The sequence below is a fragment of the Ogataea angusta genome (genome assembly GCF_019207475.1).
Source record: "Ogataea angusta isolate 61-244 chromosome Unknown 61-244_NODE_13_length_294202_cov_90.480228, whole genome shotgun sequence".
Lineage (NCBI taxonomy): Eukaryota > Fungi > Ascomycota > Pichiomycetes > Pichiales > Pichiaceae > Ogataea > Ogataea angusta.
In genome coordinates this window covers 153,607-167,609 of record NW_025065227.1, presented here as the reverse complement: position 1 = coordinate 167,609, position 14,003 = coordinate 153,607, and the positions used below count along the sequence as shown (strand labels likewise).

Below are 14,003 nucleotides of genomic sequence, written 5' to 3'. Positions count from 1 at the left end.
TTGCAAGTTTACTCCTTCGTAACGCTTACATTCCAAAATCACCGTGTTATAAAAAAGAGGCAGTGGCTGTTGTTGAAATGTTTACAACAAATACACAGCGATACTGACCAACTGACAATTTCCAAGCTTCAGTGCTCTCGATTTCCTCAACCAGTCACTCCTTTAAACATCCGTTGAACAGAAATCGCAGTGCTTCCAGAATGAACTTCTTGTCGCTCCTTTACACCTGTTTGGCCCTTTCCGCTACCCAAGCCGAGGCCCTTCCCGTTGCCGGGTTCTTCAACCTCGGCAAGAGATACGACAACTCCTCCACCCCCCTGACCACTTACACCACTGTTACAGCTGGCTCGACAGTGACCATCGTGGAACCTTGCACTCTTTGCTTGGCAGACACGTCCAGCAGCGCCTCCTCGTCTGCGTCCTCCTCCTCCTCCTCCCTCGCCGCTTCCTACAGCGTTGTCAGCGTGGCCACCAGCGCCAGCAGCTCCAGCAGCTCCAGCTCTGCTGCTCCAACTGACTACACCACTTACACCACTGTCAGCGAGGGCGTCACCATCACCGTCACCGTGCCATGCTCCAGCTCGAGCACGAGCGCTGCTGCTGCCACGACCTCTGCGTCCGCACTGGTCAGCGTCTCGTCCGAGCCAACTGAGGACGTTGTGACTTCCACCTACGAGTCCAACGGCAAGGAGATCACCACCACTTCGACCAGAACGTCCACAGTCTTCGTGACGGTCACACAAGGCACCTCGTCCACCTCGAGCCCCGAGGCCTCTCCTTCGTCGGTCGCTGCCCAGGCAACCGCCGTCGTCGAGACCGCCGCCAGCAGCTCGCCGGCCTCCTCGTCGGAAACCTCTGCACCAGCAGCCTCGGCCACCCCTGCTACCGTGACTGTCACGGAAACGGTCACCGCGGGCTGCGGCGCCTCGTCAAGCGCTTCCTCGGACTTGACGTTGACCAGCACCGTGTACCTGACGTCCACTTTGACCATGTCGGTCACTGCCACCATCCCTATCACCGACTCTGCCGGCTCTACCCTGACGGTGCTGACCACCGAGTCGTGCTTCGAGACGGCCGTCTCGACCTCCTACGTGACCTCCTACGTCACAGACTACATCACCTCGAGCGCCTCCGCGACTTCCTCGAGCTCGAGCTACTCTGCTCCCGCCGTTTACTCCAACACCACCACCTCGTCTGCGTACTCGTCGTATGTCCCATACTACCGGCTGAGCAGCAGCACGTACGCCAACGCGTCGGACTACGTCTCGACTGCCTCCGACGAGGTCGCTCTGGAGAAACGTGGATTCTGGAACTTGTTTATGTAGTCACTGAATGTATGTATTTCAACTGTATCCACACTCCTCGCACCATTTGTGCTCCAATAAAATTTCAAACAATCATCAGCCATGAGCCAGGACCAGCCAAAGTGCCCTGTGGACCACGCGGCCCGCGAAAAGTGGCTTGCGAAGGCCAAGCAGACAGAGCGGGCCAGACAGAGCCCGTCTCGGGAGCCCGCGGCCCCGCAGTCGTTCCTCTCGCGACTGCTGTGGGCACCATCCGTTCCAGCTCAGATCGCCCCCTCCCAGAGCATATACCCGCCAGGACACCCACCGGCCACCGGCAGCTCCTCGGAAACGTGTCCTGTCGACCACGAAGCGCGCAAAACGTGGCTCACCGCAGGAAAAACGACGTTTGCTCCCGAGGCCGTGGAGCAGGACACAACGTGCTCCTCCGACGACCTAGACTCGCCAAAGCCGATCGTCGTGGACGTGGACCTCCCTGAGGAGCGCGAGGTCTCGTCCATCCCACGTACGGGCGCAAAATCGAACTGGATATATCCGTCGCAGAAACAGTTCTTCAACGCCATGAGACGCAAAGATTGGAACCCGGACGCGGGAGACATGAAAACCATCGTTCCGATCCACAATATGGTGAACGAGCGGGCATGGGCGTACATTCTGATGTGGGAAAACGGTCAGGGAGGCGAGAATTGCGGTGGAGTCCAGCTGACGTCTTTCAAGGGAGACTCGAAGAAAATCACTCCTCGTGCGCGGATCCGCAACCTGATTTTTGGCGCAGACCTGCCGTTCGACAGACACGATTGGATCGTGGACCGGTGCGGGAAAAGAGTGGACTATGTGATCGATTTCTACAGCACTCCGCCGGCAAAGGAGGGAGACCCGGCATTTTATCTGGACGTGCGTCCCAAGCTCAACACCCTCGAAGGATGTCGTCTGAGACTGTTCAAAGCATTAGGACTCTAGTGCCACCTGCATTAGCTAGATTGATAATAGGTAATCTGTATATACACACGATTCATTTATTTCCTGTTGAGACTTCCGCTCTTGCCCAATGATTGCATGCTCTCGCCCACCTTGACGTTGGCGTCGAAGTACTTGGCAACACATCTGTCGATGCACAAGCTCTCGTTCTTGGTCAGGTCTCCTTCGGCGTAGTTTCTGTCAAAACACTTCTTGTGACACGAGTCGACGAGCTGGTTGAACATGGTGGTGACCATGTCGAGCTCGGCCTCAGCGGCCTGGATTTTCTGCTCTGAAGAGATCTGGGGAGCCCCTCCTCCGAATCCTAGGAACGACATTGTAGATTGCCTTGTAAAATTTTCCAGTTTAAGTTTGCGTCGATCGTCCAGTGATATTTTGTAATTGTCCCCTTCTTCCCCGTCATGTTTACGGCAAGAGTATTCGTGCCAATTGGCAAGCAGATTATCAGATCGTACTCGCAGACAGCTGCAAAACGCACACGCTCGTACGTTCCGCTGTATGTGCTCGCATTCACCGCTGGTTTAGGCCTGTCTTACAAGTATTCCGCCCAGGAGATAGTGGACCAGTTCATCACTACCCCACTGCCAACCACGCCGCAGGAGACGGAGAAATATCAGCAGGAACTAGAGAGTAAGTTGCAACAAGTGCCGGTCGTTGCAGACCTGTCCAAAGACCCGAAATATGTGGCCATGCGCGCGTGGAACCAGCTGGACACCGTCAAGGACGGCATCCATCAGAAACTCAACACACCTGGCTCCATTGCCATTGCGCCAATCACATTCCACAACCAGGAGTCCGGAGAGTCCATCAGTGTTGTTCATCTGGGGAAAAAGCTGTGTGGATACCCATTTCTGGTCCATGGTGGCATTATCTCGCTGGTGATCGACGAGACGCTGAAGAAACACTGCATGCTACAAAATGGGCTGCAAAACCCAGCAAAGGTCCACACGAAAAGCCTTACGCTAAACTATAAGTTCCCGACGCTCGTTGACAGCTTCGTGGTCATCAAGTCCAAGGTTGGTCCCGTCGAGAACGGAGAGGTCGAGGTCAGAGGCGTTATGCTGGCTGGGAATGGTAAGAGAACGCTGGTTAAGGCAACCGCAAAGTTTGTTCCCGAGCGCACTAAGTGGTTCTTTGGCCTGTTCTAGTGGAAGCACTGCCCGTCTCCCAGAATCACACAATCGAGTTTTTCGTCATGAGCCTCCAGGGGCAGCGTCTGCTCCAGCTGTTCTTTGAGCCCGATTCCCAGCAGATATGGTTTTGTGCTGTACTTTTCGTGATATCTTTTGATGAAGTCGTCATAGAAGCCCACGCCGTGTCCGAGCCGGTCGCAGTTCGGCGTAAAGGCGAGTCCCGGCATGACCATGAGGTCGAGCCGGGTGTTGGTAAGCAGAAGATCGTTCACCACTTTTCCGCCTGCAAATTGGAACGTTGGCTCTCGCAACTGGTATTTTCCCTGCGGCTTCATTTTCTCGAGATCGTCTAGTTCTACCTGTAGAAAATGCAAGCAGGATTTCTGTTTTTCGTGTCGCCGGTAGTCCTGGAACTTTGACAACTGTGTGATGCGGGGCAAGAAGACACGCTTTCCGCGTTCAAGGGCATCTCTGACCAGCAGATCTGTCTTAATTTCGGAGTTGTCCATCGACATGTAGAGCGCGATAGTCTGGGCGTTCTGGTACTGGGGCAACGCCGTGAGCTTGGCGAGAACTCGCTGCGACTGCGCCAAAAGCTCTGGCTGGCTCACTTTAGCGAGTCGCGTTTTGATCGTCTGGCGGAGCGCGGCTTTCATTGCTCAACAGATGACTCAACAAGCCTGGTTCAAGTGCACAGCCTGATCAGCTAAAAAAACTTTTTATTTACATCACCCGGTGTGCGTCTGAAAAAGTTCGCTGTTGCATCGATAACTATTGTAAAATATTGATGTCATCATTGAATTTGCGTTGCGGCTAATGACGGAACAATAGCGTCCTGGAAGAAAACGTTGGAGGTTTGCACTATATATATACCTGAGCGGCCCGTCCGCGAGGTTTAGATGCTCAGATCTGCTCTCCTACCAAGAAGATTACACACTTTTTCCACCAGAATGGGCATCAACAACGTTATCAGATACGAGCACGAGCAGGAGGGCGTCGAGCCACGGCACCATCACCACCCTCACAAGCAGACTGGCGCCACAGAGTCCGAGATTGAGCTTGACAAGACGTCGTCCACCAGCATGTCGCCGTCTCTTAGTTCCCAATCCTCAGTTTCTGTGAGTTCGGAGTCGCCTTTCCAGCTTGACAGAGATAGCAACGTAAACGACATTTTACAGGCTAACCGCTCTGCGATGAAACGCCTGCAGGAGACGATGCCAGCAGTGTTGGAGAAGTCCGGCAAGGGCCAGTCTCCGCACACTCTGTGGGTTGGATGTTCTGATTCCAGAGTGAATGAATGCACCACTTTGGGTTGCGTTCCCGGTGAGGTGTTTACCCTACGCAATATCGCCAACCTGATATCTTACCAGGACTTCTCGTCCATGTCTGCGCTCCAGTTTGCCATTGACGTGCTCAAGGTGAAACGGATCATTGTGTGTGGCCACACCGACTGTGGCGGAGTCTGGGCGGCCCTGGCGTCCAAAAAAATCGGCGGCGTGCTGGACAACTGGCTGGCGCCTGTCAGACAAATCCGTGCCAAAAACCTGGCCACTCTGAAGAGCATCGAGGACCCATTTGACAAATGCACCAAGCTCAGTGAACTCAACATTGCCAATTCCATTAGCGAAATCCGCAAACATCCTAGCTTCGTGACTGCATCGAAACACAGCGGGCTTGAGATACTGGGATTTATTTATGACGTGAAGACGGGTCTTCTTCGCGAGATAGAGATCGACAACGAGTTCGAGGACGACGAGCTCCATGATGTTTTCCATCTACAGGAAGAAACAGCTGCCGGAGCCGGTCATTAATGTATTATAGAGAACGAAACAATATACAGCGTAAAAGGATATTCGCAAGCTTAGCTGCTTGGCCCGTAGATATATGTGTCGCGAGTGATCCCAAACAATGTTCCCAGAACGAAGGAATCTAACGGCTCCTTTTTCAGCAGCTTGAAGCCGCTTTCTTTAAGAATGTCGATATCGAACGTCTCAAACGAGTAGACAGCGACCGAAGTCGATTCTTGGGGACCAAGTTGTTTTTTGGCCCAGTCGAGAAGGTCTGCGAGGATCTTGGACCTGATATAGACGCGTCTCACCGCAAAACCCGTGATTTTGTAGCTGGAGTCAGTCTCCTTCTGCTGCACTATAAATGCAATTGGTGTCTCGCGATATTGTACCACAAACGAGTGTTTCTCCATGAATTCCACCTTTTTTTTCACGTCTGTCGGGACTTTTCTGAGCTTCGACTTGACAGCTGTTTTGGCATACTCTTCCAGGTCCAGCCCAAAATACTGCTCCATGTGTTTGGGCACTTCCGCTGCCTCGTACTTCAAGAAGTTTGTCTGAAGCCACGCGGCAACAAGAGTGGCGGAGAAAATCATAAACGTCGATGAGACAAGATAGAATGCGTCTTGGATGAAATATGGAGAATGGTAGATATTGAGTAGTCCTTCGATAGTTCCGTTTTTAAAGTTGTATGGAGTGAAGTAAGGCCCAAATTTGCGGTAGAAAAGTCCCGCAACCGCGGCCACTAGCAGAGAAACAACAGCTTTGGACTTAAACACTGCCTTAGTGAGCAAGGACTTCTTGTAGGATAAGTAGTCCATCTGCAAATTCGTCACCGGCTCAGCCAGGTCAGGCAGAATGGGCATTGATTCAATGGTGCTCGGCTTGCTTATCTCGAGAGGAGCATCGAGCGATGCGGATTTCTGTGTGGCCATGGTAGAAAGCAGATCAGCAAGTTTTGCTTTAGGTAGCAAAAAACCAATATTTTATACTCGGTTTCCGAATGGGGAAATTAACCACGTGCGGAAAGCGGAGGACGAACAACAAGAGACACAGCTGAGTGGGTCCAGAACAGCTGAGTCAGCTGATCGGACCTGCGTAGATGCCAAGCAAACTGCGACTGTAGAGATGGCTCTCTGTTGATGCTCCCATACTGCTCTAGACTGATCGACGCGACGAAATTTATTTCTCTGTTTATTTTCTTCCCATGGACACCCAACGCATGGAAGTAGTAGACAAAAAGACGCTTTTGGACTTTTACCAATTGCGTACTCTGGAGCCTTCGGAATACTCAACCGCATCGCTTGCCTCGAATCCAATTGTGCTGAACGAGAATGACAATCTGGACGAGATCACCAAAAGAATCCCCAAGGAACAGCTCAACAAGTTGCTCACGGATCAGCCTGACGAGCCAGCAGCAGAGAAACGACGCTCAGCCTTCAATCTGACCGATCCATTAGGGTTTCACGAATCGATCCTGGATGAACTTATTGACAAAGATGTGATTGATGATACAAGGGACCCTAAGAAGCTGAAGTTCCTGGTGGACTCGAAATCGTTTAATGCGCGCTTGTTCCTGACAACTATACACAGGGAAAAAACGTATAAAGAGTTACAGAAAAGCGTTGAATATCTAGGGAGAAGCCTGGAAGCTGAAAAACCCAGATTGCAACGACTCATTGGGGAGAATTTCCAAAAAGCCATCGATAATAAAAAGCTGCTTGATGAGGTCTACAGCGAATACTCCATGAGCAATCTTTCCGCGAACATCACCGCCCTGAATGAGTCCATTGCGAAAGCTAACACGTCCTCAACAATGATGCTGAACCCCGTCTTCGATGGTATGGAAAGAGCGTCTGAGATTGAGAGTTTCCTGTCGCTGATCTCCAGTAACAGTGTTCTTTTGGACCTCCCTAAAAAGCTCACAAAATTAGTGGCTCTGGGGGATTTTGATTCGATTTTGAACGAGTACATGGCAGGAAGAAAAGTGTATTATAGCTCGACCAAGAACGACGAGAAAAACAAGCCTGTTTTGGATAGAATATGGGCCGAGGTGGAGGATATTATTTCTGACTACAAAAAACAATTATGGGAGAAACTGGGACACGTGCACATTGAGAACGTTGGCTCGTTGAGTGCGCAATCTGAATCTTCCTTCCTTTCAATAATAAAGAGATTACTAGAGCTCGGAGTGAGTGAGAACCCAATTCCATACTTTTTGAACCTCGAATACAATTATATCCAGGAGAGCATCGATGGAGATCTCACCAAGGTTCAGCTTTCGCGGTTCCTCAAGGCTCGTGAAAACCTGGCTAAAGCTTACAATAGTGAAGATAGTTACGAGATCTCTATCGCTGCATTGAAACACACGCATTACTTGATTGCAGAGCACGGATCTGACGTCGACATTGTGGACCCCCCTCTAGTTGCAAACTTGTGGGGCTTCCTAGGAGCCTATGTGAGTGAGCTGACTGAGGAAATCATTACCAATAGATTCTACAAATTCGCAACCATGATTGATTTTTTCACTCAAGATGATCTTCAACATGAATTGCCTATCAAAAATCCTCATTCCCGCCAGCATTTAAAGCTCGAAGATTATCAGTTAAAGAAATTCGATGAGTATTTACAGGTGCTCACAGAAAAACTGTGTAGCCAGCTTATATTTATCTTCGATGCTACCAGTGCAGAACTAAGCACCAAAACAATTCCTACTGAAACGGGTCAGCGGCCTCTCAAGGATGCCGCGTCCTTGGATTCGTATGGATTTATACCGCCTCACACATCTGTTTTGACATCTCTCAATAACTGTATCGTGCTCCAACAAGAGCTTGAGAAAACCATCGACAAACTGAAAAATAAGACCTCTCTTGAATACAGCCGGTTTGTGTCTACATTGAAGACAATCAACTCCAACCTCGTCAACGGTGTCCTGTGTGTCCTGATTCAAGATACCAAGCGGCTGAAGCATACAGAAGATTGGACGACAAGCAACACATTTGAAGGTTGTACGAAAACCGCTGATTATATCATGAACTTCTATCAGATGTTTATTCCGAAACTGCGCAGCTTGATTTACGAACCTGAGTCGGAACTGCTGGCTAATGTTGAAAAGCAATTTATCACATCTCTTGATATCATTGCTGATAACCAGTTGGAATGTATAGTTACCAACGCAGATGACACCAAAGACAGAGATTTCTACTACCCTGCCATTCTCAGTAACCTGTCTTTGCTCAAGTTGCGTCTTCTGCCTCGAATCCTGAAGATTTTTGATACCAACTTCGGCACCAAGTACTCCACATCCAGTGTTGATGTCTATGGCAAAATCGAGAAATATGAGATTAAAGTTTATGGGGACTACATGAGCATTTACAAAAAGCAGCTAGAGGATACCATTTTCAGTGGAGTGAAGAACGTTGACTGGTTCCAGTTTTCGGCCAGGCAAATTCTTGTCTCGAAATTTATTTTGCAACCGATCAATTTGATAATACTGGTGAAGTCAAGACTGCTTGGCCACAATGCAAATAAAAATTACATTATGAGAATCGAGCTTGACCTGATAAATCACTTCATTTTCAAACTGATTGAGAGTCTCAAAAGCATTCAACAGTTCAATTCGAGTGGACTGCTTCAGATCAGTGTTGATCTGCGCTTCCTCGTGGAATTATTTCAACATCTCAACCAATCTGGGATTAAGGAGCAGATTAATTTGGATAAATTGATCAGTGTCTCCGATAGATTCTCCAGAAAAAATACAAAGTACGCGAACGAAATCAACGATATTGTCACCTCAAATCTACAATCAAATCGTGCTCAGATAGACTGTTTCTATAGATTGTAACAAGTTTCCTAATATACAATATAATACACAGAATTAGCGTTTCAACACAGATTCCGACAGCTCAAGCAAGGCATCGATCTTTTGTTTCTTGCTTTTTGAAATGTCTAATGAAGGCGTGCTATTCTTGCAGAATTCGAAGTTGCCAGACGGCGGTGTTTCTTCCGTCATCAACGAAACTTCAGCATCATATGACGCTTTACGTTTGCCCGCAAGCGACCTTATATAATCAAGTTTGTGGCGGTTGCTCAGGTCGTCCTTGAGGAGGCCAATAAGCGAGTTTTCAATGGTTGTGTATCTGGACATTAGCGTTGTTTCGGCGTCTTGTATCGACGATGATGATGAGTGATAGTTTTCCACAGAGTCCTTGAGAAACTGATGAAACTTATTTTGCAGCGTCAATGGACTCATTTTGGCGTTCAGGCTGATGCATTTGACAGTGAGCCAGAGGGGCGGGTTTGATATCAGATCGATATCTCGAGGAAAATCTATGAGAACAAGCATCAAGGTAACTGGTTCTTCTTTGTTGAATCTCGACAGATATTCAATCACTTTGGCCAGAACCTGTTTCGATGTTGTAAGATCATGCGATTTAGGGTATTCAATTTTTATCAGCAAGAGATTGACGTTCTTGAAAACAACACGCGAGCGAAATCTGTCAGGAATTGAGCTGATGGAAAGGGATCCTTCTGCGGTGTCCAATTTGGCTGTTTTGACAAGCTTCCCCGACTCAAAAGTTTCTTTAAGAGACAGCTTATTAGACAACCATTGTGCAACCACATCGTCCCATGTATCGACGATGACCAGCATACGTAGATGCTGATTGACATAAGGTAAAATATCGGCAATACAGCTCGCGTTGTCCTCTTCGAAGCCGTTTTTCTTCTTCAATGGAGGGGGGCTCAGAGAGGTTTGTCGAGAGGAAACATGGGCTGGAAGCACAAAGGCAGGTCGCACCTTGTTGGCAAACGAGTGAATTTCGTTTAGTTTGCTTTTCTTAGCACTTTGCTTCACCACAAGTTTGTCCGCAGCTGCTTTGATTCTCCGTAATACTTTTCGTTTCAGATTCCTTTCTCTGAACAGCCTAGCTTTCACATCTATGGCCGTGATGTACATTTGCTCTCTCATGAATGCCACAAAGAGCTCATTTTTCAGCGAATCGACAATCCGATTATGGTGTTGGATTCGTCGTTGATTTTCCACCTCAGCCAGCTTCTTGACGATTAATTCTGTCTCTTTTCGAACTGCTTCTTGGAGAAGGTTATCAATCACCAATTTGGCAGCAGTCTCAAATCCTGGATTATTTATTAGCTTTCTTTGGCGTTTGGGAGGCTCCACGGGTGTTGGAGGTTCCGCTGGTGCGATGGAAACAGAGTTCTGCTCTTGTTGCTGCTGTGGTGGTGCGAATGTGAAAGGTGCTGGCACAGAAACAGCAGGGTTTGGTTTGGAGATTGTTTGCGCGTTCGGTAGCATCTCAATCTTTTCGACTTCCTGCGGAGGAGTCGATTTTACAGGTTCTGGTTGGGGTGGAACAAACTGGAACAGCTGCTTTGGTGGCTGTGTTTGCGAGGGTGCGATAGCAGTCTCAACACGGACTTTTATCCCAGTGTTAGGAACACCTGACTTGACAATTTGCTGATATGATACGTTTTCCATTTTGTAGTTGAGTCTCGAGCAGCTTGGTGGTTTTTGGTATGATTTGAATGCTTGTCGTAGTGCCGTCACTTCCACTCTGAGGGTGTTATCATCGTTAATTATAGGTATGTCGTAAAACTTGCAGCTCGTCACCAGCTGGTCGACGGAGTCGAAGCCAAGCCAATCAGCTAATATCGAAGCCTCAGGCATTTTTTTGGATTTGGAGTGGTAAGCCTTAGCCATTGTCACCATCGCCATATGTCTTACTTGATTGAAGTGGATCTCGCACAGACAGGAAAGCAGCAGCGGCGTGCTCGGGTCCATAATGACACGGAAAAACTCAACGAACATCTGGAAGTTACCAAAACCGTTTATGATGAGTCCTCGCAACATCAATGCTTTCTGGACCATTCCACTGTTGAGAATAGCCGCTGGAAGCTTTTGGATGTTTCTGTCTAGTTCAGTGTCCTTTAATTTGGATATAAGCTCATATGCCCTGAATTCTGGCTCGTTGGGGCATTTTCCACCCCTCGACCTCACGTCATCGTACATATGCGTTAGTGACTGGAGCGAGTTGTTGAACTGCTCGATTTCCTGCTGCTGTTGATAATCAGGATCATTTGCCTGTGCCATGACGTGCGACGATAATATGTGAATTCGGCAGATTTTCTCATGGCAGTCGATCGCTTCGGGGCCCGAGTAATTATTTTGAAGCGTGAAATCTTGTCGGATAGAGCGTGTCCTATCCCATATGAAAGACTGGGACTCGGGCAGTTTCGGCAGCAGTCTCTCGATCAGGTAATCGAGCGTTTTCACCAAAACGCTAGGGGTTCGAACGTCAGATGGCAACGATGGCGGCTGTCCAGAAGGCCGCATGAACGTTTTCACTGCATAGTCTCGAGAAATCTTCCCCGTGGCAGGGTCTTTCTCCCATTTGGAGACCTGATTCTTGTAGGCCCGTTCAATTCTTTCGTAAGTCGGACACATATCTGTGCAGCTGCCACGGAATATGATGGCCTCGTTGAGTGATTTCTTTGCATTTTCGACGTCAACCAGATTCATCTGCTCCATCTTTTTCCTCTCTTCCTTCCGCAGCTCTTGAAACTCCTCGAACAGCGACTGATAGTCACCCTTGTGTTCAGCTTCTTTCTGCAGCATCAACTTTTGGTTGTTTGCATCCCATTCATTTGTCACGTACGAGTCACAGCTAAACAGCACTTGCTCTTTCAACAAATATTTCGGTATTTCCTGAGTTCTATGTTCCATTTTTGTGTAGCCGTATTGTGCCGGATTTTCGATCAATGGCCCCAAATCAGCGTCGTTCATCGCTGAGACCCCGGCAGATGTTTTGTCTACTCGCGGGAACTGTCTTGTTTTCTTGAGTCCTCCCCTGCCTCTTGCTCCACCACGGCTTATGTGGCTGTTGCGTCCCGAATTGTATGGGATCTTTGCCTGTGCAGAAGAGGTCCCTCGGCCATGAGATCCATTGCCGCGCGAATGGCTTCTCTGCTGGCTTGTCGCCTGGTTGGCCAGAGTCGACATTTAAATGCTAAACAAAAATCGATTTTTCTATGTTTAATTTTATTCACTATAAACATTCGGTGTGAGGGTGCTCTCTGAATATTAGAGTAGCTCGCGAAGATAGAACACAACATCGTAAAGCGTCAGAAGGAAGATACGGCTGTACAAATTCCACAATGCAGTGACAGAGCCGACGAGTCGGTGAACTGAGAAAATGGACCATTTCTCGCGAAGTCTTGCAGTATCGTCAGCGTACACTGCTCTTGCACAGTAGGTAGCCATTATGAAGAAAGTCCGTTCCAAGCCCAGTGGGTTTTGCAATGCCTCGTCCAGGTGTCTAGTCAGGTCGTTGGTTTTGAGAATGAGCAGCACAATGCGAGGAACTGATGCCAAAAGAGCCATTAAGTCAAGCAAGACACCCTCGTCGGTCAGGGCTCTTTTCATCACCTCGATCTCTTTCTCGCTCCTAGGTGTCGCAATGTTGCCGCTCAATGCATGTTCAAAGTCGCGACCTGTCAAAGCTGCTGCTAGCACAGGAAACAGCGATTCGTCCTCAATTTTTGAGAATTTCTTTCCATATTTTTGCATTTGGTCTGGTTTTCTCTCAATCATGGCAAGCCAGAATCGCGCATAGTCAACTTTCATCTGGGACGGTATTTTGCGGTACAGGCCATGATCGTATAGGATGATCTCGAAATTGTGGCCATTCTTCTTTTTGGGCAGAGCACGAATGGCGAGGTTCCCATGGTGCGGATCGCAATGCACAAAGCCTGCCTGGAATATCATATTATTAAAAATGTGCGAAAGACAGCTGGACACATCGGACCGTGATATGTTGTGCTTGTCAAGATACTCCAGGTCGTCCAGCCTAGTGCCTGAGACGTACTCCATAACGAGTATTCGGCGCTTTGCTGCGTGAACGTTTGGGATGCGCAGAGCAGTCAGGGACTTGTAGTCTTTGAAGTAGTCTGCGGTGATCTTGGCATTCTCTGCCTCGTTGCGGAAATCCAGCTCCACAAAAATGGACTGGCGCAGTTCATCGGAAAGCCAGGTCAGGGGGTATTCTGGAAACACTTTTTTCATGGCATTGAAAACCATCGCTGTGAGCTCCACGTCCAGAGGAACAAATCTCTCCAACGACGGGTGTTGGAGCTTGACTGCCACTTTCTGGCCGTTTTCGCGCAACGTTGCGATGTGCACTTGTGCCAGCGAGGCGACTCCGATCGGTTTTGGCTCGAAGTCTAAGAAATAATCGTCCAGCGAAATATTCATGTCATGCTCAAACATTTCCTTGATTTCCTCAAGAGAGGACTCCGGACACTCAGACTGCAGGGGAACCATCGTGTTGGTCCACTCCGGCGGGAGCAAGTAGGACATTGCAGAAACATGCTGCCCAAGCTTGATGTAGATTCCTCCGTTTTTGCGTAAAGCTTGCAGAGTTGTTTCCGCAGCTTGTTTGTGGGTTTTGGAGAGTGCCTGGTAGTATTCCTCCTTGGTGTCGTATTCGCGGTTGAGCGTTTTCAGATACATGGCAAAGCATCTTGCGGTGGCTATCGCAACGACGCCCACGCGCTCGGCGATTAGAAATGTCTCAACAGTGCGCTGTCGCATGTCATCGTTGTAAACAAGGCCCGTCATCGTCACTGCCAAAAGACCGAACCCGACGTAATGTCCCGTTAGGGGCGACGCCCTGGCCTTGGATCGCGACGCTTGCACGCCGCTGCTGTTCCAGCGCAGACCTGTACGTGCAATTTTCAGATTTTTCAGGAGCATGCCGAGAAAGGCCTAACAATTTATTTTATTT

The 14,003-nt window shown here is 48.9% G+C and overlaps 10 protein-coding genes across 10 annotated transcripts; 5 read left to right on the top strand and 5 right to left on the bottom strand.

Annotated features, from left to right (window-relative positions):
* Positions 1 to 200: 200 nt before the first annotated feature.
* Positions 201 to 1,325, top strand: KL928_005241 (uncharacterized protein; the record flags this gene model as incomplete). Its single annotated transcript, XM_043206029.1, has 1 exon — positions 201 to 1,325. One exon carries the CDS (start codon positions 201 to 203, stop codon positions 1,323 to 1,325), a length of 1,125 nt encoding a protein of 374 aa, XP_043057481.1.
* An 81-nt stretch (positions 1,326 to 1,406) lies between these two features.
* KL928_005240 (uncharacterized protein) lies at positions 1,407 to 2,264 on the top strand (the record flags this gene model as incomplete). The annotated part of the gene is made up of 1 exon (XM_043206028.1): positions 1,407 to 2,264. One exon carries the CDS (start codon positions 1,407 to 1,409, stop codon positions 2,262 to 2,264), a length of 858 nt encoding a protein of 285 aa, XP_043057480.1.
* Positions 2,265 to 2,320: 56 nt separating this feature from the next.
* KL928_005239 (uncharacterized protein) lies at positions 2,321 to 2,599 on the bottom strand (the record flags this gene model as incomplete). Its single annotated transcript, XM_043206026.1, has 1 exon — positions 2,321 to 2,599. The coding sequence occupies one exon, from the start codon at positions 2,597 to 2,599 to the stop codon at positions 2,321 to 2,323; it is 279 nt and encodes a 92-aa protein (XP_043057479.1).
* An 84-nt stretch (positions 2,600 to 2,683) lies between these two features.
* KL928_005238 (uncharacterized protein) lies at positions 2,684 to 3,360 on the top strand (the record flags this gene model as incomplete). Its single annotated transcript, XM_043206025.1, has 2 exons — positions 2,684 to 3,268; positions 3,334 to 3,360. The coding sequence occupies 2 exons, from the start codon at positions 2,684 to 2,686 to the stop codon at positions 3,358 to 3,360; spliced, it is 612 nt and encodes a 203-aa protein (XP_043057478.1).
* A 66-nt stretch (positions 3,361 to 3,426) lies between these two features.
* On the bottom strand, positions 3,427 to 4,071 carry KL928_005237 (uncharacterized protein; the record flags this gene model as incomplete). The annotated part of the gene is made up of 1 exon (XM_043206024.1): positions 3,427 to 4,071. One exon carries the CDS (start codon positions 4,069 to 4,071, stop codon positions 3,427 to 3,429), a length of 645 nt encoding a protein of 214 aa, XP_043057477.1.
* A 294-nt stretch (positions 4,072 to 4,365) lies between these two features.
* KL928_005236 (uncharacterized protein) lies at positions 4,366 to 5,226 on the top strand (the record flags this gene model as incomplete). The annotated part of the gene is made up of 1 exon (XM_043206023.1): positions 4,366 to 5,226. The coding sequence occupies one exon, from the start codon at positions 4,366 to 4,368 to the stop codon at positions 5,224 to 5,226; it is 861 nt and encodes a 286-aa protein (XP_043057476.1).
* A 50-nt stretch (positions 5,227 to 5,276) lies between these two features.
* Positions 5,277 to 6,137, bottom strand: KL928_005235 (uncharacterized protein; the record flags this gene model as incomplete). The annotated part of the gene is made up of 1 exon (XM_043206022.1): positions 5,277 to 6,137. One exon carries the CDS (start codon positions 6,135 to 6,137, stop codon positions 5,277 to 5,279), a length of 861 nt encoding a protein of 286 aa, XP_043057475.1.
* A 287-nt stretch (positions 6,138 to 6,424) lies between these two features.
* KL928_005234 (uncharacterized protein) lies at positions 6,425 to 9,046 on the top strand (the record flags this gene model as incomplete). The annotated part of the gene is made up of 1 exon (XM_043206021.1): positions 6,425 to 9,046. The coding sequence occupies one exon, from the start codon at positions 6,425 to 6,427 to the stop codon at positions 9,044 to 9,046; it is 2,622 nt and encodes an 873-aa protein (XP_043057474.1).
* A 33-nt stretch (positions 9,047 to 9,079) lies between these two features.
* KL928_005233 (uncharacterized protein) lies at positions 9,080 to 12,220 on the bottom strand (the record flags this gene model as incomplete). Its single annotated transcript, XM_043206020.1, has 1 exon — positions 9,080 to 12,220. One exon carries the CDS (start codon positions 12,218 to 12,220, stop codon positions 9,080 to 9,082), a length of 3,141 nt encoding a protein of 1,046 aa, XP_043057473.1.
* An 81-nt stretch (positions 12,221 to 12,301) lies between these two features.
* KL928_005232 (uncharacterized protein) lies at positions 12,302 to 13,972 on the bottom strand (the record flags this gene model as incomplete). Its single annotated transcript, XM_043206019.1, has 1 exon — positions 12,302 to 13,972. One exon carries the CDS (start codon positions 13,970 to 13,972, stop codon positions 12,302 to 12,304), a length of 1,671 nt encoding a protein of 556 aa, XP_043057472.1.
* Between the last annotated feature and the right edge of the window lie 31 nt (positions 13,973 to 14,003).